The following is a 26185-nucleotide window of genomic DNA, read 5'->3' as shown; positions in this document are numbered from 1 at the left end:
CCACACTGGAAACACTGGGATGATCACATTATTTGAACATTACCTAATAAGACTGATTCAGCACAGACAGTTATGTTAAACTTTCCTAGCAGTCCTTCACAAACAGGGAACAGTCTGTCTATTCTCTCCATCTGTCAGCTGCTGCTGGCTCTTCCTCCTCCTCTTCCTCACACACTGCTGAGTTTGTCCTGGTGGATCATCAGGGGTGCAAAGCCTCACAGATGATGTGCAGCAGTGGGTCCCTCAGTCTGTCCTCACTCTGGACACTTGCAGTCGTCACACATGGAAATCAAATGTGTGATAAGCTGCAGGATTCAAACACAAGTGTAACTTATAAACACATGTTCATACTTTTATTCCACAATCAGAGAGAAAGAAACAGAGAGCGAGTGCAGGACAGACAGACAGGTGACAGTCTCAGGTGTACACACTGCTACACAACAGCACCAGAGAAGCAGGATTTAGTGTTTGTGTTATTACGAGTGTAAACAAGAAGAGTTCCAGATGGTGCAGTGGACACATGTGTGACTGCTGTGATTAAAGCATCTTTCTTTCAGCTTAACGAGTGAACCGTCAGCTCGTTCAAACACACGTTAAAGTCCGTTTGGCTCGACACCACCGAACAGAGGCAGCAATATAACATAGCTAACATTAACAGTGCAGTGAATCCTGCTTGTGCCGTGATATTCAGGACTGCAAACCGAGCAGCATCACTGACTTTCAGCTTGTTGTGTTTGTGGATATATGACTGACTTTAATTATCCATAAAATCATCACAATCTCTGTAAGATTAAGGTCGACTATATATATATTTATTAAAGTAAAGGCTTTAAAACCAAGTTAATTCTGAAAGTACAAACATCGCTAATGTCAACTTTCCCGACATGTGGCCAACAGTAATGGTTTCATGTTCTTCATTAAAAAAATATTTGCGCATTAATAAGTGACATAATATTCAGTACTTACTTCTGAAAGTTTACTCTTCCTCCGCTCCGCTTCCACTGTTTTTTTTTTCGGCAAAATTATCCACACCACCACCGCACTATGAAGTCTGGGATATGTTGGGCCATGAAGGCTACACCGACCCATCCTTAAAATTCAGGGAAATTAAGGACGCATTTCAGGGCCGCATTTCGGGCAGCCTTTGAATTCGGAAAGCCTTCTCTTGTGGCTGTGAGGTAATCGGCCTTAAAATGCGGCCTTTAAGGCTGCAAACCCCAAATCCGGTCATTGGTACTTCCTGGCTTGTGTAGTTACTAGGTAACAAAAGCTCAACACTGCCCCTAGCGTCCTGGAGCACTTCCGTTGTGTTTTGGATTTTGCAAGTGTTTTGGATTTTGCAAGTGTTTTGGAATTTGCAAGTGTTTTTTAGTTTGCAAGTGTTTTTTAGTTTGCAAGTGTTTTGGATTTTGCAAGTGTTTTGGAGTTTGTACGTGCTTTGTCTCTAGGGGCCACCGTACTAAACCACTACGGGTGTAATATACTTTTGGCCACTACGGTCTTCCGGCGCTGTTGCGAGTTTGAGATGCGGCGGCACTTTTAAAAAATCTCCTCTTTTACGTTTCGGGAGAGAAAATAAGTAACTCAACGCTCGCAACACATCCCAACGCTCCTCATTCATTGATCAAAGGTAAGAAACGTCGTTTGAAATAAGAGTAAACCAACAGAATACATTTACAGGTGTATATTACAGGTAATAGGTGTGTTGCGATTGCATTTACGAAGCATCCATCGGTCAGTGGTTACACTGAAATCATGCAGTTTGTGCTTTGACCTCCAGAGGGCGACAAATCAGCACAGACAGAGAGCTCCATTCAAACTTTGCTGCCATCAGGAATAATTCTTCAAATATAATCATCAGTGTTTGAGCAGTTCTGATATCAGGGACAATCTAGACATACTGAACATGTCACATGACACACCTTAAACATCATGTGATCCACTCTCAGTCTGCACTTTCATTCATGACTTCAACAGGTTGAAATGAGCTTTGAACAAACATCAGTTCAGTGCTGAAATATTCAAACGCTGCAGGAAGAAGAACAACAAAGTGATGACAGATGTTTGTGCTTCAAACTGGAAAACCAGCAGAAATAAATCACAGCCTGCCAGAGGTTTAGGAGTTTCTGAGGTGCACCTGAACGCAGCATAGTGTTTCAAAGCCCCTGATTGTCTTCAAACGCCGCATTAGGCTGAAAGTTTACTTTCACTTCCTGAACTTCGTGGAGTGGAGCTTGTTGTTGGTGTGTGAAGAAACTGTAAGTTTGCTTTGTTTCCTCCTTTAACAGTTTGTCTTTAGGAACTTTACTGTTTGTTCAGCTCATGTTTGAGTTCTTCACACTAGTGATGGGCAGATGAAGCCCCATGAAGCACTGAAGCTTTTCATCCAATTGGTTCACCCCAACGCGAAGCTTCTTGAAGCTTCATTTGCTCTAGCAGGACACCTACTGGACGTAAAAATAATAGCTGGCATGAATTTGAAGAGTGTGGCCTTTTGCACACAGCCTGTAAATGTCAACAACAAAAGGAGTGTGTAAAACATGTATATTGTAGTGATGCAGTATACTGTGTATATTTATAGTGGCAGTATGGGAAATGATTATTTGGAAATGCTTGAAATGGAAATGATCATTTACTGTGAGGTGAGGTGTGGTTGGGGTGTGGACAGTAGTTGTGCTTTTGTAACGTTGAGGTATGGACAGCTACACACTGAGGCTTTGAGCCTCAGTCCTGCCTGTTCACATTTTATTCTGTAAAAACTAAATTTTCACTGCTTTTATGACCTTTTTAGTGGGGAGAACATAGCTGGGATTTAATGATTTAACAAATCTTTTGAATCCTTTGTCCTCCACAATGCTAAATGGCTGGGAGTCCTCAATCACCATGCTGACCAGGTCTTCATCTATTTGAGATTGTTCTCCTGAGGAAAGACAATAAAGATAAAGCACAAATATAAATATCACACACGTAACTTATAACAGTTGTATAATATTGTTATATCATTTAGTAACATTACAGAATGCTATATTATCATTGCATTTGATGGCTCACCTGGTCTTGCTCTACAATCGGTGTCCCCCTTATTCTCATGCAAAGCTCTGTAGTGCCTAAGCATGGATGAGGTGTTGTTGTTATATCCCAGCTCCCTGGCACATAGCAAACACTTCACCTTGTACAAAAGTACAGACAGCTCAACATAAATTGTATTGCACCATCAGTATCATGGAAATACATCTTCTGTAGAAATTTACATACCTTGTTGGGAGGAATAAAATCAAAATGTTCCCACACAGGGGAGGACATCCTCCTCTTCTTAGCTGGCTCCATTCTCTCCTGACTTTCTCTCCTCACTCTCATAAACCTCCAAACTGTCTCCAAACTCTCACTAACAACTCTCCATCAAACACCCACATTTTTGAATGAAGTCTGAGGGGTTTATATCGCTGTCATAGCTCGCGGCAAAGTTCGAACCACTTCATGAACCAGTCACGTGGTACAGCCGGGCAGCGAGGCTTCGGACGTCATCATTTTCAGCTCCTCCCATAAATGAAGCAAGCCTCGATACGCGCTTCGCGGAAACGCCCCCTCCATTACTCGACACACGCTCCGAAGCCTCGATACAGAACGTCCCATCACTACTTCACACAACAAACTGTGTGTGTTTGTATTAAAGTCAGTGTGTAATGTTTCCTGGCTAACATCAGCTGTGTGCAGCTTAGTTCAGCACAAATCTGCCGCTCCATAGTTCACGGTAACGGACTCACAGCTGGACCAACGAGGCCGAGTGTGTCCGCCACTCTGAGCTACGTTCGTGTTTGTGTGCTTGTAGTTTGTACTTTGTGAGTTCACTCAGAGGACGCAGCGTACGTGATGGCGTCACAGCCCTTTACCTCCTTTACTGTCACTGTGATTAATATTTACACACCACACGAGACACCTGACAGCATGCTAACGCTAAGCTAAAGCTAAGCTAACGCTAAGCTAGCCAAGAACCCAGAGTGATGTTAAAGCTGAGTAAACACTGACCCCAGACCAGCACCGTGATAAAGTGAGCTGCTGCTGCTGAACCTGAACAGGTAACAAAGTGATGAGCAGTCAGGCTGCAGGTTTCTACCTGTTCATGTTTCCACAGTAGAATCACTTTGAAGTGTCTTTGTGCTGTTTCATCTTTGATTTGTGTTCATAAACACTCAGAGAAACATCACGTGACCTCATCAGGATCTGTGTTGGTGTGTGGGGCTGTACCTCAGCTTTAGATTATGGTGATTATGAGACAGTGTTTCAGCTCATTTTACACAGTAACATGAAAGTACTGTTATGAGGAGTAATGACGTAACATACTCCATTACTTTTAATTAAAGTGTTCTGTGTAATATGTGTAATAATGACTTTTTTGAGTAACTTCATCTCTGTCAATAACAACATTCATACGTGGAATAAAACCACATCAGTGGATCATTGCTGGAGCTGCCTGGACTTCAGTCTTCAGCATCTCAACCAACAGCATCGACATGCTGCTCCAGATGTCTGTGCTCCAGATGTCTGTGCTCCAGATGTTTGTGCTCAAGTGATCAGACTCACAGTTTCATCCTTGAAATAAGTGTTTATATTGTTGACCCACCATTGATCATGATCAGTGGTGGGTCAGCGACATGCTTTCTTTCCGTCTCAGGTTTAAATATCTGGGACTCTCCACCGTTTGGTTTTAAAACTGAAGAAGCTTCTCGGATGAAACGTCTTCCAGAAACTTAAAGACGTCTCTTTTCTTTCCAAGCTCCTTAGATCACATGACCTGGATGACTGAACCTACAGACATATTGACCTGGTTTCTAGGTCACATGACAGGTCAGAGGTCAGCGACTGTAACTCGGTTACTCCTGTTAATGTGAACTCACTGAGTGTTTGTGGTTTACCTCTCAGACTGACTGAAGATGATGATGGAGGAAGAGGAGGACAGAGCAGAGTCTGCAGGGTCCAGCTGTCCGTCTGTGAGGAGTGACGGGTCCAAAGGTTATAATCCAGAGTTCAGTGGTGAACCTGGAGCAACGAGGTCAGAGAACTGAACTCACTGAGTAACAGAAATAATTCTGCACTGACATTATAATCAGTGTTGACTCTGGTTGATTGTCTGACTGTGTTTGTGAGCTGAGAGGAAATGAAAATGAGTTTGTAACAAAAATCAGTTTTGTCCAGTTTTCCTGTAAAAAGCTGAACTCTAATCTAAGAGGATGTTACTGACAGGAAACAGCTGCATTATCTGCAGTCTGTGTGATCACAGCTGCTTCAATCATGTTTGTGTCTGCAGAGGTCAGAGGTCACAGTCTGCAGGGTCCAGCTGTCCGTCTGTGAGGAGTGACCGGTCCAAAGGTGGAAATCCAAACTTCAGTGGTGAACCTGGAGCAACGAGGTCAGAGAGCTGTGATGACTCCTTTACATGTTTGTGTTTCCTGGATAAATATGACCTGAAACATCCTCAGATTGTTACAAAGATTCATTAAAAAGAAAACAATGAAAGAGAAAAGATCCAAATGTTCGACTTGGTCATTTGCTGTTTGAGGACAGTGATGCTCATATCTGTGGGGAAAGTGTGACCTGAGTGGGTTCATGTTTGTCTTTAAAGAACAGCTCTGATGCTCTTTGTGTCTGATCTGTTAAACAGTCTGAGAGGTCACACAGAGACCCAGCAGCTAAAGCCTGGATCATACTGGCTGCTGTTACTCCATCAGGACAACACTGAACCACAGTGCTGTTCATGGAAATCAGTGCAGCTTTACACTGTATCACCAAAGTACTGACTCGTCTGCCTTCACACACATGTAAACTTGAGGGACATCATATTCTGAGTCCACAGCATTTAATATGATGTCAGCCAAGAGTTCAACATATAACAGCTTAAACTGTTCTGAAAAGGTTTTTTCACAGGTTAAAAAGTGTTTACGGGATTTTTAACAGTTCTTTCAGAAGCACATACGTGAGGTCAGACACAGGGAAGCAGCAACACTGACTGAACACAGCTTTTAGAGGCTAAATTCACATTTTAATAATGAAAGTGGCTTCATGTGTGTGTCCATGGTTCATCCACAGAGTGGAGCAGCAGAGCTCAGAGGGTCCCAGTGGTCAGTCTGCCCAGCAGCATCAAACACAGCTGGACTCCATGTTTATGGTCTGTACATGTACAACAACTACTTTATTATTAATATTAATACATTTGTTTATAGGTCCCTTTCAGAACACCAAGGACTCTGTGGACTAAATGACCAAAAGAAACAAACTTTGAAATCAGACGGTGCAAATGTGATCACAGGGAAACGTTTTAAACATCGAGGCTTTAAACAGAAACCAAAGTGAAACAGTTTGTAGTCGAGATCAGTGGGAATGAAGCTGAATAACTGTTTCTTCAATAACTCTGAGAAATAAATGACAAATATGATGGAAATTAGCAGCATTAGCACTTACTAATGATGTGAGTCAACACTCTGCTGTATTCAGACGACCACATTAGGTGGTGTAATGGAAACCAGTGGATCCAGTCCAGTCGTGGCGACCTGTGGCGAGTCGATCTGAGCAGCTACTAATGGAAACGGGGCCATAGATGTGTTTGTGCTTAATAACAGTGAATCACAGGATTTTTACATTACAGTTAAAATCTCATGTTGTTTGTTAAAGTGTGCAGTTCAGGGTGTGTTACTAAAACTGTGGTTTGCTCACTTTCCAAAGACCCAGCCCCCATAAAAAGCAGCCAATCAGCTCTAAGAGTTACACACACGTGTAAACCAGAGCAGCAAATCAGGTCCAAATGTGTTGTTCACAGTGAGTGGATCATCAGTGTGCTGCTATGTTAACATCCTGCAGCAGGATGTGTTTGGTCAGCTGGTTCACATTTCCTCAGGACCTTCTTGATGTGATGTTCTTCTGCCTCCCTGGCTGCTGTGTCTGTGGGGATGGCGTTCGCTCTGTGTTGTAGCGTCCTGATGACGCCCAGTTTGTGCTCCAGTGGATGATGAGAGTCAAACCTTAAATACTGATCTGTATGTGTAAACAGAGTGAACCTTTAAGACCAGCTGTCTGTATGATCAACTCTGTCACCTATAACATCGCCAAGTTTCTGGCTTCGATCATCAACCTGTTGGTAGTTCAGCTCTGAACACCAGTGAAATGTTTCTCCCACTGAAATCGCTGCATTCATATGAACAGAATCAGCGTTTTGGGACCGTGGAGTTGTGGAGAAATTCTCAGTTAATCAGATAAAGTCAAACTTATAATTGGTGAGGAGATCGTGGATGATCTGCTTCTTGATTGTAAAGAAGTGGATGTTGTGTGGACTGAAGTTCAGAGTGGTGGGTCATTCATAAATATTCTGTTCCAGCTGCTGGAGGACAACATCATCACGTTTGTGAAGAACGAGCTGAAGAAGATCCAGAAGGCTCTGAATCCAAATAAGCCCCAGTGCTTGGAGTTTCAGAGGGAGGATGATGAGCAGAGGAGCAGCAGAGAGGCATTTGTGAAGATCACAGTGGACTTCCTGGGGAGAATGAAGCAGGAGGAGCTGGCTGACCGTCTGCAGAGACGTAAGAGGATTTCTTACTTAAGGTTTTAAGCTGTTAGATAAATGAGACACTCATGACACCAGTGTGTTCAGTCATTTCTCAGTGGGTCAGAAAATGTCGTCAGCGATTTGTAAAATATGATTGTTGAAGTTGTATTTTTATTATTATTATTCAGAACTTCAAGCTCCAGTTTGTCATCGTAACCTTAAATCCACCCTGAAGAAGAAGTTCCAGTGTGTGTTTGAGGGCATCGCTAAAGCAGGAAACCCAACCCTCCTGAATCAGATCTACACAGAGCTCTACATCACAGAGGGAGGGACTGCAGAGGTCAATGATGAACATGAGGTCAGACAGATTGAAACAGCATCCAGGAAACCAGACAGACCAGAAACAACCATCAGACAAGAAGACATCTTTAAAGCCTCACCTGGAAGAGACGAACCAATCAGAACAGTGCTGACAAAGGGAGTGGCTGGCATTGGGAAAACAGTCTTAACACAGAAATACAGCCTGGACTGGGCTGAAGACAAAGCCAACCAGGACATCCAGTTCATATTTCCATTCACTTTCAGAGAGCTGAATGTGCTGAAAGAGGAAAAGTTCAGCTTGGTGGGACTTGTTCATCACTTCTTTACTGAAACCAAAGAAGCAGGAATCTGCAGCTTTGAAGACTTCCAGGTTGTGTTCATCTTTGATGGTCTGGATGAGTGTCGACTTCCTCTGGACTTCCACGAAACTACAATCCTAACTGACCCTAGAAAGTCCACCTCAGTGGATGAGTTGCTGATAAACCTCATCAGGGGGAAACTGCTTCCCTCTGCTCGCCTCTGGATAACCACACGACCTGCAGCAGCCAATCAGATCCCTCCTGATTGTGTTGACATGGTGACAGAGGTCAGAGGGTTCACTGACCCACAGAAGGAGGAGTACTTCAGGAAGAGATTCAGAGATGAGGAGCAGGCCAGCAGCATCATCTCCCACATCAAGACATCAGGAAGCCTCCACATCATGTGCCACATCCCAGTCTTCTGCTGGATCACTGCTACAGTTCTGGAGGATGTGCTGGAAACCAGACAGGGAGGACAGCTGCCCAAGACCCTGACTGAGATGTACATCCACTTCCTGGTGGTTCAGGCCAAAGTGAAGAAGGTCAAGTATGATGGAGGAGCTGAGACAGATCCACACTGGAGTCCAGAGAGCAGGAAGATGATGGAGTCTCTGGGAAAACTGGCTTTTGATCAGCTGCAGAAAGGAAACCTGATCTTCTATGAATCAGACCTGACAGAGTGTGGCATCGATATCAGAGCAGCCTCAGTGTACTCAGGAGTGTTCACACAGATCTTTAAAGAGGAGAGAGGACTGTACCAGGACAAGGTGTTCTGCTTCATCCATCTGAGTGTTCAGGAGTTTCTGGCTGCTCTTCATGTCCATCTGACCTTCATCAACTCTCGACTCAATCTGATGCAAGAACAACAAACAACCTCCAAGAAATCTAAATTATTTAACAAACCAAAACTTCAATCTCTCCACCAGAGTGCTGTGGACAAGGCCTTAGAGAGTCCAAATGGACACCTGGACTTGTTCCTCCGCTTCCTCCTGGGTCTTTCACTGCAGGCCAATCAGACTCTCCTACGGGGTCTGCTGACACAGACAGGAAGTAGCTCACAGACCAATCAGGAAACAGTCCAGTACATCAAGGAGAAGCTCAGTGAGAATCTGTCTGCAGAGAAAAGCATCAATCTGATCCACTGTCTGAATGAACTGAATGATCGTTCTCTAGTGGAGGAGATCCAACAGTCCCTGAGATCAGGACGTCTCTCCACAGATAAACTGTCTCCTGCTCAGTGGTCAGCTCTGGTCTTCATCTTACTGTCATCAGAAGAAGATCTGGATGTGTTTGACCTGAAGAAATACTCTGCTTCAGAGGAGGCTCTTCTGAGGCTGCTGCCAGTGATCAAAGCCTCCAACAAAGCTCTGTGAGTAAACATGTGATCAGGCTTTATTTATAACATAAACAGTATCATGTGTGATGGACCCTTAAAAACTTAAACATATTTTTTTACATGATCATCAGCACTAAATACAGTATATTATAGTTAATGTTTGATGGCAGCAGTAAATGTCAGAGTGTCTTAAACATATCTGGGTGTCAGCTTTTATCAAAGTCACGTCCAGAATCATCCTGTAAGTAAATTTCTTTATACAGCAGCTTTCACAGGTCAAAAACCACAAAGTGCTTTACAATAGAAACAGGCAATAAAAACACAGAAGATAAAAACATTAAACAGCAAACACTGAACATCATACAGCCTAAAACTAGTTAAAGGCCACTCTGAATACTAGAGTCTGAATAAATGAGTTAGTGGGACCAGTAAAAGCCTTTGACTGGAAGATCTCAGATGTGAGAAGAGCTGTAGGATTGTAGAAAGTCAGAAACATAAACTGGGACTAAAAGTAAGGACTAAAACTTTAAATAACGCCTAAAATGAACTGGTTACCAGTGTGAAGAGATTAAACTGGAGTAATGTCCAGTCTAATGTGCTGGTTAAAAGCCTCGCAGCATGATTCTGTACTGACTGAAGACGTTCAAAGACTGTGATGGAGCCGTAGGTGATCAACTCCCTCATTGCTCCTCTGGTCGTACGTACCCGGCCCCGCCTACTATCCTCGGAAACGTAAAATGATTGGCTAGAAGTGTATCACAGCTCAGGAAAAAAAAGCACCGAAATAAAGCACCGAAATAAAGCACCGAAATGTGCGCTGCTTTTCGGTCTGGTTACTACCGTTTATGTCAGAACCGGTGCCATCATGGCACCGGACACCGGTACCCATCCCTAGCAATAAATATTTATACTGGAAAAGAAAATCGTGAGAGAATCGTGATCTCAATTCTAAGCCAAAAAATCGTGATTCTCATTTTATGCAAAATCGTGCAGCCCTACTGTCACCTGTTCACAGAATGAGTCATCACTTGTTTTTGTTTAGCATTTAATGAACAAGTTCCAGGTCTTTATATTTACACAGGGAACATTTTTAAACTAAAACGTTTTTTAGCCATAAATAGTAATGCACACTGACATTTGTCTTTCTTTCAAAGGTTCAACACAAGAAGTGATTTAAATTAATCACAAACAGTTTGTTATCAAATGACAATTTTTCAGATTATGTCTTTATTTTGTTTTTGTTTTTTAGGCTGAGTGTCCCTGATCTCTCTGAAAGAGGGTATGAAGCTCTGTCCTCAGTTCTCAGCTCCCAGTCTTCTACACTGAGAGAGCTGGACTTAAGTAACAACAACCTGCAGGATCCAGCAGTGGAGTTTCTTTCTGCAGGACTGAGAAGTCCACACTGTAAACTGAATACTCTGAGGTGAGATCAAGTTATGTTGTGCTTTTCATGAATTGACAGAATTAACCAATAAGAAGCCACTAAATGGGGAAAAAAGTCAGTTAAACTTCTGTAATAGTTTTATGTTAGTGTCATCTCTTAGTGTTGACTAGGGCTGCATGATTTTGCATAAAATGAGAATCACGATTTTTTGGCTTAGAATTGAGATCACGATTCTCTCACGATTCTCTTTTCCAGTATAAATATTTATTGCACTTATTAACTGCACATCAACTTCGTAACAGTTGAGACTGAACATAAAAACAATAAATAAACATAAAAACAACAAAATGTTGTCCTGCTTGAAATTCTGTCTCCACCGTTGCTCGACACTGCGTGTACAGAGCAGGTAGTGCAACAATAGAAAAATAGTTGCGGGACGGCACTGTGTAGCGTTTGTCTAGGGTGTTGATCGTTTTCCTAAATCCCTCGTTTTGCACAGTGTTGATGGAGCCATATCTTTGGTCAGGTGATAAGTGATAGCCTCCGTAGTTTCTTTGTGCCTGCGCGAGTTCGACGGGTATAGGGAAGCGCTGTATAAGGTTCCCGTTATTGATGTTTGGGTGGTTGACCGGGACGGATTTTCTCCTGTCACTTTCTCGTCATCCCTGACATGCTCTCCGTTGTTTTTTCCTGCTAATTTTAGCATCACACGGCAGCTTCTGTATCACGTGGTATAAGGCTCCGCCCTTATCATTTGTTGAGCAGGAAGAGTGAGCGCTTGTTTTCATGCAGAGTACGTCCCGGATCAAAATGCGGTACAATCGTCGTCTTTTTTTTTTTTTTTTTAAATCGTTGTCATTTGGAAATGAGATCGCACACAAGTATGAATCGAGATCGCGATTTTCTAACGATTAATTGTGCAGCCCTAGTGTTGACCTAGTGTTGCAATAAACAGGATTTATTGCAAAAAATCTAAAAACTCTTTAGTGCACCCTCATTGCAATTTAATAACAGTGTTTAATGTTTATGTGTCATTTTTCAGACTGAGTCACTGTAAGCTCTCAGAGAGAAGCTATGAAGCGCTGTCCTCAGCTCTCAGCTCCCAGTCCTCTAGTCTGAGACAGCTGGACCTGAGTAACTCTGACCTGCAGGATTCAGGAGTGAAGTTTCTGTCTGCTGGAGTGAAGAGTCCACGCTGTAAAATGGAAACTCTCAGGTCAGGATTTAAAATGTTCCACCGATGATCATGTTAAACCTGATTTCTATTACTGCATAAACAGTCAATTGATTTGAAAAAAGTCTTAATGTAGAAATTAGCGTCTGGGGTTTTTAGTGATATTTGTTCACTTTCTGTCTTTCATTTGCAATGAAATGTCCCATCTGCTCCTCTGAGTCCAAATTCTTTATTTTAGCAGTGCTTCATCCACCAAACCTTCTAGTTCGATTCCTGTATTCTGAAGGTTTTTACAGAGCTGTTTGTTCAGATATCAGAATTTGATTTTCAGAAAATTTTAGTAATAAAAATATGATCAATTGATTATTTCTGACTGAAAAGATGAAATATATATTTGGTCATAGTGATATGACTCATTGCCTCACTTAAACATAAAATGTAAACAAAAATTCAAAACAATAGATTAATATAAAACTGAATTTGACTGTTGAGCTTAAAGTGAGCTTGAATGTTATTCACTTCCCGTTTTATTTTGGTAGTTATCGTCTCTGGTTTTTACTTTTACTTCCTCCCCCGACATTGTCTACATTAGTTTCAGCTGTAGAAGATTTATTGACTGTTTGATTTGTCACTTTTTTTAAAACTATAATTGTTGACTTATAAACTATTGCTAAAATGTATTTTTATTAAAATACCAAATAATTTATTACTTTATCATCTAATTAGATTATAATTCTGTAAATAGGGGAGATAGTGTGGTCTATGTGGGTTGTCTTCAGGTACTCTTCCTCCCACAGTCCAAGAACATGCATGCAAGGTTAACTGGAGATGTGTGATTGTGAGCATAAATTGTCTGTCTCTGTGTTTACCTGGCTACATCACCATGGTTACTGATGCTGAACCAATAACCTGGTCTGGATCAGGTTATGTTCAGAGTTTTTGTTTAAAATCAACTGAAGTGCCTCGTTTTCACTGATTCTTTCATTTACAGGAAGCTTTAAGTGTGATATAGAGTCAGTTAGGGTTGCAAAGGGGTGGAAAATTTCCGGTAAATTTCCAAAAAGTTTCTGGTAAATTTCCATGGTAAGTTAAGCTTGGGAATTTTGGAAATATTCCATATTGGAAACTTTCCATGGAAATAATGGGAATTATGGAAATTAATGGGAATTTAGGAGAACTAACTGGGAATATATTATTTCCAAGCATAAATATAAACAGAAATCATAAGAAAACCTCCATGCAAAATGTTTTCAACAGATATTTCAACAGATTTATTTGTAAGTACAGTAGAATAGAACACGTTTTAATAACTTGTTTCATGGATGAATAAAAACAGAAATGTTGAGTTCAATATTACCATCCCCTAACCCCGCTCATTCAAAAATGCCCCCTGTCCAAAAATCTCCACAAAGTCCCATTCAAAAGGTTAAATGAAAAATGCCACTTATCCTCCAAAACGTCCCATTAAACATGCAAATCTTCCTTCAAGCAATCCTCTTTTCTCATTTTTGCTCAGTCAATAGACTCTTCCTGGACCTCATCATCATCCAACAACATGTCCACTTCCTCAGCATCCAACTCTGAGTCTTCCTCTTCAGTGTCACTTTCCAGCCTTGTTGAGGATGGCTCTGTGTCAGGCTCAAAGAGCCGTAGGTTTGCCCGAATGCCGACCAGCTTTTCCACTCTCACATTTGTGAGCCTGTTGCGATCCTTTGTGTGGGTGTTGCCAAACAGTGACCAGTTGCGCTCGGAGGCGGCTGATGATGGTGGGATTTGGAGGAGGATGGAGGCTACAGGTGCAAGGGCCTCAGATTCACATAGTCCCTTCCACCAGGTGGCTGCAGATATGTGCTGGCATGACTGCCATATTCCATCCCCTTTCCAAAGGCCTTGCTTTGTTCGATACTTTGCCAAACTGCCTAGAAGTTTGCCTTTATCGAGACCCAGGTGGTCAGACATGGCTGTAATGACCGCATAGGCACCGTTGATCTCTTCCCCAGAAAGTATGCCCTTGTCATATTTGGGGTCCAGCATGTATGCTGTTGCATGCACTGGCTGCATGAAGCCAGTGCATGCTCCCTCTGCTGTTCCAATGACTTGACCACAGCCGTTTCCTCTGCTTTCAGTAGTAGGGAAGTGGGCAGAATTGTCTGGATTTCTTCTTTGAGTTCTGCAAAAAGGCACTGGACATCTGACAAGATGGCACCATCCCCCTCTATCTTCGCTATTGCTGCTGCAATAGGTTTGAGGATTTTCCTGCTGCTAGATACTCTTTCCCAGAACACATCATCCAAGATGACCTTCTTGATGTCACTGTCGATGCCTACAGACTGGGATATGGCCATCTCTTGCAGAGACTCCTTTCCCTCCAGAAGGCTGTCAAACATGATAACAACACCACCCCATCGCGTTATGCTGGGAAGCTTCAGTGTAGTACTCTTGTTCTTTTCCTTTTGCTTTGACAGAAATGTAGCAGAAGTTACTTGTTTGCCTTTAACATATTTCAGAACTTGCTTCACTCTCTTATTCAGAGTGTCCATTGTTTTTAGTGCCATTATGTCTTTTAGGAGAAGATTTAGTGTATGGGCTGCACAGCCAATAGTAGTTATATGTGGGTAGGTCTCCTCCACATGTGCCCAGGCAACCTTCATGTTGGCTGCGTTGTCAGTGACCAGTGCAAAAACTTTATCTGGTCCAAGGTCATTGATGATCACTTTTAGCTCATCTGCAATGTATTGGCCTGTGTGTCCGTTTTCCTTTGTGTCTACACTCTTGTAGAACACAGGCTGAGGAGTGGTGATTATGTAGTTAATAATTCCTTGTCCCCTGATATTGGACCATCCATCAGTGATGACTGAAATACAGTCAGCTTGGTCAATGGTCTGTTTCACCTTTGCTTGAACTCGACTGAACTCTTCATCCAGTAGATGAGTAGACAATGCATGTCTGGTTGGGGGAATGTATGCTGGTCGGAGAACATTCAAAAATCTCTTCCAGTACACATTGGATGTCAGCATCAGGGGTGAGCCAGTTGCATAGATTGCACGAGCGAAACACTCATCTGCGTTTTTCTGGCTAGTGTCATCCATAAAATCAAAGAATCCTCCGATGCCAGAGGGACCAGGAGCTGATGAGTGGGTATCTGACTCTGATACAGCTGAAACAGATTCATTTTCCCCTTGAGTGGAACTCCTGGCTGCTGCATGTGTTGGGCCTTGAGGAATTTTTTTGCACTTTGCAATGTGCTGCTGCATTTTTGTGGCATTCTTCACGTACGTCTTATCACAATATTTACACATATATACAGGTTTCCCTTGCACATTAGCTGGTGTAAAATGTCTCCACACATCAGATAGCGCATGTGGCATTTTTCTGTAAAATAAAACAAGAGCTTGTAAAAATGCTAATGCAATGCAAGAGATCGTAATAATACAATTGCAATATGATAATAAACAGATATAAATAGTAAGGCTAGCTAAACAACTGGAATGATCTTCAAAACAAAACAGCCAAATGAGGAAGCTAGCATCTTCTTTATGTTATACTAGCTATGGCTTATTTAGCATCTAACAGATGCTAGCATTTTATTTAGCATCTTATCAGATTGCTATCTATAGGATTAATACATTTTATGTGATATTCACAATTTAAACATTTAATGAATATATTTTCCCATAATATCATCAAAACTTACCTCACTTGTTAAGTCCACAGGCTCAAATGTGTGCCTTCAATACTCTTTGTCCTTCAGGCTCAAAAGTGTGGTCCATGTGTACATGTGATGGAGGCATGCACAGTGCCAGTAGGTGGTCTCAATAGCCATGCAGCAAGCATGTGCTCTGTACATGTGATTAAGGAATGGCATGGATATTCAAGTGTATTTGAATTGCATTTGTTTGTTTTTGTCAATATTATGCTAAAATATACTTTGCTCAACTATATTTAAGTTCCCTAAGAAGAGCCAACCTTCAATTTTGAAAATTCCCAGTTTATTCCCATAAATTCCCGTTAATTCCCGTTTATTCCCATGGAAAGTTTCCATCTTTGAAAATTCCGGGAATTTTGCAACCCTAGAGTCAGTCATATCTGACTAATGTCAGTGAATGAGGCCCAGCTGTAAAGTCACAGCAGTCACACTGTATGTGTCTCATTGTCACTGGAGTTTAGGCTCCATGCATCCAGCTGGTGCTGCAGAAAAAGTAGAAATGTTTCTGTTTGGTTCTAATGCTGAGTCTCTTTTACAAAGATAGCACTGCAGCTAATCCTGCTCATGTAGCCAGTTAGTAAAAACTCAAGTCACTGTCAGACACAGCAGACATTTATTGATAATCTCACTGTATGTGGTCTTTTAGCGCCTCCTAGTTGTGAACATGTGGAGTGGTGTTAGTCTGGGTGACGAGTGTAACTGTTGAGTGAGAAAGACTGTGGTCGTGTCCAAATTCATGGGCTGCTTCCTCCTGAGCACCCGGCCTTCGCGGTCTACGTGGGCCGGGTCCTCAGAAGGTCGGGTAGGCCGGAAGTAAACGGCCGTGAAATTGGACGGTCTAGCCTTCTGATTAGCGTCACCGCTGTCTCGGTGGAGTTTAATAAACTCGGCCGTCTGCTCCTTGCTATCTAAAATATAACAGGACACTGGTGTAAATTGTTGACCATCTCACACGTCTGTTTAATCAGTTTTCTGTTTGACGTTTATTCAGTTGTGTAAAAACCAAGGACGAACCCACCCGGGGGATTCATAGTTTTATTTTATCTAATCTGATAACTTTAATCTCAGCCAAACCGATTTACTCACGAACATATAAAACACTGAAAAAGTCAAACAATGACATTTTTAGGTTGTCTAAGTGACTTATATATTACTTTTAACCTGATTAGCGAAAGTCTGCGGTGATCTGAAAATGATGTGCCGGGAGTTGTGCCGTTCTCGGCCGCATCAGTGACCCTCGAGCTCCCGGCTAGCTGTCGAGCTGGTGGGTAGCAGACGTCTCCGAAAACGTCGAAGCACTTTTGCAAATATGCGATATCTTGATAAACCGAGCAGATATTTGATGTTTACACAACTACTTTCTCGCCTGAAAATATGTTAAAAGTTTTGTGACCCAGAAAGATTAATAAGAGTAAATTTAAATCTTAGTAGCGGTCGCCATTACCAGAAACTGGAGTTTGGCTGGGCCGCAATATGAATTCTGGGATATGGTGGGCCACGAAGGACACACCCGACCCATCCTTCAAATTCGGGGAAAAGGAGGACGCATTTGTCGGCTGCATTCGGAGGAGTCCACGAATTTGGACAGCCTTCGGCGCGTCGCTGTGACGTTATCGGTCTACAAATGCGGCTCAGGAGGAAGCAGCCCATGAATTTGGACACACCGAGCATGCGTGCTGGTAGCACCTTAGCCACAGCTTGAGTGTGGAGGAGAAGCTGAAAAAGAAGGTTTTCTAGTTTGTAAGGAGGAAAAAAACTGAGAGGAATAAGTTAAAGAGAGGCTGGAGAGTAACACAGAGCAGCAATGAATGCTGCTCACACAATTTAGACAGTTTAGCATTAAATGTTCGAGTGAGTTAGCTCCCAGCTAACTAGCAAACCAGCTAACTAGCAAACCAGCTAACTGCACCCACAAGCTGCGACTGCGTCTTTCTAACAAGAGCGTCAGACACTCAGACTGGTTTTCTTTGTGGATGATGATTTATTCTCACTGATCCTTCATGATGAAGGATGTGAACGTCCACAGTTACGCTGATGACACTCAGCTGTACATCTCTGTGTCTCCTGATGACACCAGACCAATGGATGCCCTTTTTAACTGTGTCTTGGATATAAGATCTTGGATGGCAGAAAACTTTTTACAGCTTAACCAGGACAAAACTGAAGTTTTAATTGTCGGTCCCGAGGCTCAGAGAGAGAAACTCTTGTCTAAATTAGAGGCATTTTCACTATGTCCTTCGCTACAAGTGAAAAACCTGGGTGTTATTTTTGACTCTGAGCTTGGTTTTATCCCACATGTTAAACATGTAACTAAAATTGGATTTTATCATCTAAAGAATATAGCCAGAGTCGCCCTATTCTCTCTCGGGCCAACACGGAGATGCTGATGCATGCTTTTATTACCAGTCGCATTGATTACTGTAATGCCCTGCTCTCTGGTCTTCCTAAGAAGAATATTTCACCTTTACAACTCTTGCAAAACTCGGCAGCTCGTGTGCTGACGAAGACCAGAGGGCGGGCCCACATTACACCGGTTTTAGAATCGCTGCACTGGCTCCCTGTGTGTTTCAGGATCGATTTTAAAGTTCTTTTATTGGTTTTTAAATGTCTTAATGGTCTTGGGCCTTCTTATCTCTCAGATCTGCTTTTACCATACGAACCCTCGCGGACCCTGAGGTCCTCTGGTACTGGCCTTTTGATTGTCCCTAAAGTCAGGACACATACTCACGGAGAGGCAGCTTTTCAGTGGTATGGTCCTCGTCTGTGGAACAGCCTGCCGGAGGAGCTCAGGGCCGCAGAGAACGTACATGTTTTTAAGAACAGGCTCAAGACCCACCTTTTTAATTTAGCTTTTACTTAGCGTTTATTTATTTTATGCTTATTTATTCTATCCTGTTATTCTATTTATATTATATGCTGTGTGCCCAGCCTGGAGGCTGCAGTCTGTAACCGGCTCCCTGTGATAGTGTTTCCTCACCTGGCTCATGTGTGCCCAGCCCAATTTTACTCTTTGTGTGTGTGTGTGTGTGTGTGTGTGTGTGTGTGTGTGTGTGTGTGTGTGTGTGTGTGTGTGTGTGCGCGCGGGGGGGGGATATGTATCCATGATCGTTTATGTTAATGAGAGTGTGGGGAGTGAGTTGGAGGGCGGGGGGGCGCTTTTAACCATGTAAAGCACTTTGTGCTATATCTTTGTATGAAAAGTGCTTTATAAATAAAGATTGATTGATAGATTCTCCTCCAGGAGCCTGTTTTCACTGGGAGGATCGTTGTGTCAAAGGGAGTTCTTCCTTCCCACCATCACCAAGTGCTGCACACAGTGGATTGTCTGGTTTTTGGGGCTTTCTCTCTAATATTGGAGGCCTTACACTGTTAAACAGCTTCAGACGACTGTTGTTGTCTGTTGGGAATTGTCACTTTTAAATAAAGTTACATTGAATGGATGTAAATGGATAGATGTTATTGTGACAAACAGAAAATGATCTTTAAAAGATAGATTGTTGTTTTGTGTGTCTGCAGTCTGTCAGGCTGTCTGATCACAGAGAAAGGCTGTACTTCTCTGGCCTCAGCTCTGAGCTCCAACCCCTCCCATCTGAGAGAGCTGGACCTGAGCTACAATCATCCAGGTGACTCAGGAATGAAGCTGTTGTCGTCTGGACTGAAGGATCCAGGCTGGAGACTGGACACTCTCAGGTATGGAGAGAATGTCTGATAGAGGAGGAAGAGCTGGAAACATTTCCTGTGTCCTTCACTCACTTCCTGTTTGTTTCCTGCAGATGAGACATGAACAATCACACATGCAGGAATATTTTCAGGGACAGACACACTAGTCTAGCTGGATAGTACGTGGATATTTATGTAGGGGGTCTCCAAGGAGTCTGTTTGCAGGAACATTAATGATAACTGATAAGTCATGTTGAGAGTTTCCTTAAAAGTAGACCTACAGTTAGGTCCATAAATATTTGGACAGAGACAACATTTTGTAACTTAAGTTTTTAAAAATCTCAGTGACGAACCAATTTCAGTGACCAAAAACGCCGTTTACGTGTGGACGAAAGGTGCAAACGCATAGAAAAATCTGCGTTTTCAAAAATACCCGGGTACGTGTGGACGTAGCCTAAGGATCAAACCTCTATCATTATGCAATCGATTATAGAACTCTAAGCATATATGAGTAAATATTTCTAAGCATAAATGACAATCAACAATATAAACCTTACAGCTGGTTTTAATAACAGAATTTATTTGTTTCTCAAATGAGAAAGAGCTATCGAGAAACACTCCTAAATCTTTAGTTGTTAACTTTTCCAGTGGGCCAAGGTCAACATTATCCGCTAATGATAAATAGGCTGCCGTTATTAACTAACGCTAATTTGATGCGAATTAGCATTATGCACTAATGTTAACACTTACTTTTTAACAATGTGAACGGCTAATGCTAGCATTACAACAATGTTGTAATGCTAGGGTAAGCATTACAACATTGTTGTAATGCTTACCCTAGCATTACAACAATCTGAGCTGCTAATGCTAAGTAGGCTGCCATTAGCACCTACGTCTAATTCAAGGCAGATACGCATTAGAACCTAATGCTCATATCGTTTTCCTTTACTTTATAACAACGTGAGCAGCTACTGCTAAATAGACTGCTGTTATTAGCTATCCACCAAAAATATCCACCAGGGTGGATATTTTCGAAAACTCAGTTTTTGCATTTACGTGTGGACGAGAAAAACGGAGAAAACGCAGAAAACGCAGCGTCAAAGGTGTGCGCCTTTTTTGACGTCACACTGTGCGCCACGTTATTGTTTGGGTGAAATGAATTTCTACAATACTGTTAATTCTACTCTCTGCAGTGTTTAAATGCTTACATATACACACAGTTACTGTCCCTCCACACATACGACTGTTCTGCTTCTATGCCCCAGCTTTGTTTACTTTTTCCCACCGAGGCTTCTAGACTTCTGATTGGCCAACATTTCTACAGGTTAGGAATATAGCGCCACCTGCTGCTTTGGCATGTTCCTGGCAGCGTTTTCCTTCATTTCTGCCTTTATGTGTGGACGGGATTATTTTTTAAAACGAAAACGGAAAATCTCCGTTTTCAAAAATACCCGTGTACGTGTGGACGTAGCCTCAGTAGTCTGTAAAGACTCTGTGTGCCTTCCAGAGTGCTCTGGCATGCACACACACCTTAAGGTCATGAGAGAGGTCGTACCTTCTCTTACTGATTTATGGTTTAGGAGAACACCTGCTCTGTGTCTGGTTAAGTATAAGAGCCCTTTGTTAGGGGGACCGCTGGACTCTTAGCACCAGCTTTGGGGTCACAGGGTCACATCTGGAACACACACAGACACACACGCTATGCACAGACTGGTACTCTTTGTTCATACCTGTGTAAGACGTCACATGTTAATGAACTTGTGCATATTCATGTGACCTCAATAAAGAGCAGTGTTACGAGGGAGCAGACGAGAGCGACTGAGGTCAAGTGAAGGAACGGCGCTGTCACAGTTCTCTCCCTCATCAATTGTCTGGTTCCAGCGGTGGGTCTGTGCTAGACGACCCATCACCAGCTTTTTCCACTGGTTACCAGTACGTGGTAGAATCCACTTCCAGATCTGGTTGTCTTTAAATCTGTGAATGGATTGGCTCCATCTTATCTCTCTTTAACAAAAGAATCCAAGTGGAGCCCTCAGGTCTGCAGATAAGCAGCTTCTGACCAGAACTAGACGTAAAAACAGAGGTGAGCTTTATCGATGGCTGCAGCCAAACTCTGGAACAGTCGCCCTTCACATCAGGTCGTCACCAACACTGGAACTTTTTAAAAGCCGGTTGGAAACACATTTGTACTCTGTAGCTTTCAATCCTGACCAGTCTTTATAGTCATTACTGTGTATGTTTCCTATTTTCTCTCTACTCTGTGCAGCACTTTGGCTCAAGCTGTTTTTAAATGTGCTGATAAATAAATGTAGATTTCTTTGAATAAAACAGTGGAGCCGAGCTTTGAGCTCAGTGTGTAACAGTGTGTGTGTGAGAGCCATGTAATGTCCATGTGTGCATGCTGACTGTGCTGCTCTGACCCCCCTCCTCCTTTCAGGGTGGAGCCTGCTGGAGTCCGATGGTTGAGACCAGGTCTGAGGAAGTGTAAGTGTGTTTTTAATGGGATTCATGAAAACAAAGCAGCACACATTCAACCATCTTCATCATGTCAGGAGTCATCATCAAAGTGTCAATCAATGAACAGATGATGGATCAATAACTGCAGCTGGATTGTGTTTGTTCTCTCCATCAGATTCCTGTCAACTCACAATCGACACAAACACAGTGCACACAAACCTCCAACTGTCTGACAACAACAGGAAGGTGACACATGTGAAGGAGGTTCAGTCATATCCTGATCATCCAGACAGATTTGATGTTTATCAGCTGCTGTGTAGAAATGGTCTGACTGGTCGCTGTTACTGGGAGGTCGAGTGGAGAGGAGGCGTTGATATATCAGTGAGTTACAGAAGCATCAGAAGGAAAGGAGGCAGTGACTGTGTGTTTGGATACAATGATCAGTCCTGGAGTCTGATCTGCTCTGATGATGGTCCTCGTTCTGTCTGTCACAATAACAGAGAAACATCCATCTCCTCCTCCTCCTCCTCCTCCTCCTCCTCTGTCTCTAACAGAGCAGCAGTGTATGTGGACTGTCCTGCTGGCACTCTGTCCTTCTACAGAGTCTCCTCTGACACTCTGATCCACCTCCACACCTTCAACACCACATTCACTCAAACTCTTTATCCTGGGTTTAGAGTCTGGTATCCTGGTGGCTCAGTGTCCCTGTGCTGAGTGGAGTGTAAAGAGTGTCTCCTGTTACAGAAACACTCTGACTGTTGAACAGATAGTTCAGTCTGTACATGTCTGTCTCTTTCACTCACAAACACGTTTTCAGATTCATGGATTCAATCAGTTGATGTTTGAAACTCTTCTAAATGATTCCTTGTAAACTTCTTCAGTCACAAACAAACAGGAAGTGATGTCACATGTGTTCCTGTCCACACAGCAGAATGAGTCTATTGCTGACAGTGATGTACAAACAGAGTGAGCATTTCTGAGGCCCAAAATAAACTGAGTAGTTCACTGAATGAACAATGGACTGTGAGCTCAGTTCCTTCATCATTAGTATGGATTATATATGTATATGTATTATATTAGTATCATATATATCAGGTGCTGCTGCTTTCAGTCATTGTGCAAATGTGCTGTTTGTAAGCTTGTAAAGCTGCAGTCAGCTGAGACTGAAGAAGTCACCTGATCAGTGAGCAAACGTTTCTGAAAACGTCCAGATGAACAGAATCAACCTTTTGGGATCAGCCAGCAATGCAGCATCATTGTTGTTCAGCTTCAGAGGTTTGCAGGAATGAACTGATGACCAGAAACAGCTGCAAAGTCCAAGAAAATACCAGCTGGAGTTCAGCTGCATTTGAAGAAGTCAAAGAAAAGTAAGGATGGCAAAGGGCGACGTTTTCTTCCAAAGAGCTGCAAACATGGTCGACGCCTCATTAGAAGAATCATCTGGACGTTTGTGAGGAACTCTAACCAAGAAAGCAACGTCACACAGATCCAACAGACAGTTTCCATGACTGCAAGTGTTGAGTGGAAAAATGCTACATTGCATTATTGCATCCTCTCACCACAGGAGGCGCTGTTGGCACCACTGATTACTGATCAGCTGTTCTCTGATGATCTGATTGATACTGTGAATAACGGGACTCACTGAACTCTGTGACACAGTGAAGATTACAGAGTTTAACTTCAACATCTGACTGACGTCACACAGACAGAAGGATGAACCAGTGAGGCACAGAACACAGTTACTGGAGATACTGGATCAGCTCCATGTGAACCTCTGATGGAGAAGCTGCTGAGCCAGAGAAACATCAGGACATGACAGCAGCTGCACTTATCTAACAACATGTAGCAGAGCTGATCTATGTTAGAGGATCTATCACAGCAGCTGAAGCCAAAGTCCAACACTGGATACCAGCTGAGCCTGTGCTGAGTGTAGTGTTACAGGAAAAGGGCAGAAACACTGGTAGCTCCCAGTGATGCTGACTGGGGCACAGAGCTGAATGATGCAGCATCAGGACACTGTTTCAGTCTGACTGACAGAGAAACCTGTAGCTGTATCTACATGTGAGGCAGAGGCCACACAAGCAGCTTTCTATGTTTCACAGTGACTGAGATCTTCAGTGGGGGTGGACATGCTCCTGTACAGACCTCTGAGGAGAACCAAGGTGCAGTCAAAGAGTCCAGTCTGTCCTCACAGATGTGAACATGTGCTTTCATCAGGTCTGCTGTCAGCTAGCAGGCTCACATCAGAATCACTGTTCCTGAAAAACACAGTCTGTGTGACATCATCAGTCAGCTGATGGTCCCAGATCTGAATGGTTTCTGTCTCTACTGAGGAAGTCAGAGAATATCACTGAGGTGTGGATCAGGTCTGAGTGAGCTGTGGAGGGACAGCTTTAAACAGTCCACAGGTCTCACGTCCTGCTCAGTCTGGTAGCAGATACCTCGTATTGTTCCAGATGTGCTGACATCAGCAGCAGCACAGCTGTGTGATACCATGAATCTCAGTTATTGATCCAACACACAGTAAATACAAAGATCAGGATTTCTGAGAGTAATCATTATGAGTCTGAACACATGATCACTGAATGTTAGTCTCCACAATAATAAGCTAACACAAGCAAACACAGCTTTCAGCTCTTATTTTGAAACTGGCTTATTTAGAGAGCTGTGATGTGAGCGTGCCTGGCTCTGAGGCACTTGGGTCAGCCTCTGTTGTTTAGAAGTGTTACAGACTGTGAATGACACAGACCTGTCAGTTTCCATGTTTGTCTGTAACACAGCTCAGGGCTCCATGCTGAACGCATCCATCCAGTGTTATTGATCCAGGACTGATACCAGCATTGGGATCAATACAACACACAATCACATGTGTCCACGTGATGCAGTTTGAAGAGCAATCAGATGTCTCTGTATGAGGAGGCGGGGTCACAGGAGGTTCACAGAAACTCTGCAGCAGCATCATCAGCTCACATGGAAACTTTGATGATTCACTTCTGTGGTGTTTTTACACAAACACGTCACAAAATTAGCTCCACCTGTTTTGTGAGCTTTGAGTTTCTTGTCTTCATCCTGGATTCTTGTGTTGCTGTTTTTACACACAGATATTTCCTGGTTGGTTACTCAAAGCTTTCCAACACAGGCCTCTGTGCTGCCATCTGGTGGACAAACATGTGAAGTGCAGCGTGAAGCTACAAATGAAACTGCTTCAGCTACGTGTATATACAACATACTATAACCTATATAACTATATGTATAGTGTATTATGTAGGTGTTAGAGCTGGGGGTAGAACTGCTGATGGCCTGGTTGTTATTTATGTTCCCCATGGTTCACCAGCTCTCACACAACATCAGCACCAATGATCCACGTCCTTATAAACCTCTGAATCAGGTCCTGAAGCAGTGACGTCCTGAGTGAAGACCTCACTGATCACATGACTCTGGTCACCTGACTCAGTGTTTCTGAAGCAGTGTGCTGGGTTTTTAAAAATACGTGGCTGCTGCCTGATGTTGGGCCCACAGAGGAAGACGACTCACTCGCTCTTCTTCACTTCCTCCTTAAACATGTGGAAGGAGAGCAAAGTGCTGCCAGACTCTCATTTCTGACAGGAACAGAAGAAACCACAGCAAACTGTTGCAGTTCTTCATCTTCATCACAATCTGTTTATTTCTGATGGTGTCTTCAGTCTGAGGTTTGAAGTTTCCATGTCTGTGTGATGTGTGGTGTGAAGGCTGCTGGTTAAACTGGGACTCACTGTTTAAAGCACTGAGTGCTCATAGAGAGATGCTCCATGAGTCCCAGTACAGACTACAAACATGGTGGAAACTTAGCTTTGATATCCACACACTCTGCACGTCTGTGAGGAACTGTGATGAAGATGTGCAGAGATCTGTGTCCAAACAGGAGAAAGACTGTAAAGACTCTGTGCTTCTAACAGCCTCTGTTAACATATGTGAGGCTGTTTGTTGTTGTTGCCATGGAGCTTTGCACTGTTTGGGTCAGCAGGTCATGTGATCAGGTTTGTTCTGCTGGACGATGGTTCAGTGTCAGGTTTGTTTGCATTCATCAATAAATATCTAAATCAATCAAAGACTCCATGTTTGTTCTTCATCATGTGACCTCTGCTCATCCATCTCTGTGTGTATCAGGATACATTTAGTTCATAACACACAGAAAAATCAGAGTTATTACCTGTAATAAATGTGAAAGAGTCCTGCAGTGATAACCAGGCAGGACTGAAACACATCCAAGCTGTCACCACGGTAACAGCACCGTCCATCCACAGGTGAGGGGAGGAGCAAAAAGAGGGACTTTCA

General features: G+C 42.8%; 1 protein-coding gene across 1 annotated transcript; it reads left to right on the top strand.

Annotated features, from left to right (window-relative positions):
* Positions 1 to 2192: 2192 nt before the first annotated feature.
* Positions 2193 to 25954, top strand: LOC147309246 (protein NLRC3-like). Its single transcript, XM_086272250.1, has 11 exons — positions 2193 to 2258; positions 4921 to 5050; positions 5306 to 5407; positions 6085 to 6163; positions 7367 to 7568; positions 7723 to 9523; positions 10740 to 10913; positions 11917 to 12090; positions 19271 to 19444; positions 21852 to 21898; positions 22047 to 25954. Exons 2-11 carry the CDS (start codon positions 4932 to 4934, stop codon positions 22583 to 22585), a joined length of 3411 nt encoding a protein of 1136 aa, XP_086128376.1. The 5' UTR covers positions 2193 to 2258; positions 4921 to 4931; the 3' UTR covers positions 22586 to 25954.
* Positions 25955 to 26185: the final 231 nt, after the last annotated feature.

The sequence above is a fragment of the Aulonocara sp. 'chitande type north' Nkhata Bay genome, linkage group LG18, assembly GCF_057382095.1.
Source record: "Aulonocara sp. 'chitande type north' Nkhata Bay isolate Kocher_YH1m ecotype deep benthic linkage group LG18, A_spYH_male_GT1.1, whole genome shotgun sequence".
In the NCBI taxonomy this organism is placed as follows: domain Eukaryota; kingdom Metazoa; phylum Chordata; class Actinopteri; order Cichliformes; family Cichlidae; genus Aulonocara; species Aulonocara sp. 'chitande type north' Nkhata Bay.
The sequence above is the reverse complement of the archived record's forward strand: the minus strand, read 5'-3'. Positions and strand labels throughout refer to the sequence as shown.

What these genes read in the sequence shown, in the direction of transcription:
- LOC147309246 (XM_086272250.1), top strand. Translation starts at nt 4,932, where the DNA reads ATGATGATGGAGGAAGAGGAGGACAGAGCAGAGTCTGCAGGGTCCAGC. An exon ending in GGCTGACCGTCTGCAGAGAC is followed by an intron (nt 7,569 to 7,722) that starts GTAAGAGGATTT and finishes ATTATTATTCAG; the next exon opens with AACTTCAAGCTCCAGTTTGT. An exon ending in TGTAAACTGAATACTCTGAG is followed by an intron (nt 10,914 to 11,916) that starts GTGAGATCAAGT and finishes GTCATTTTTCAG; the next exon opens with ACTGAGTCACTGTAAGCTCT.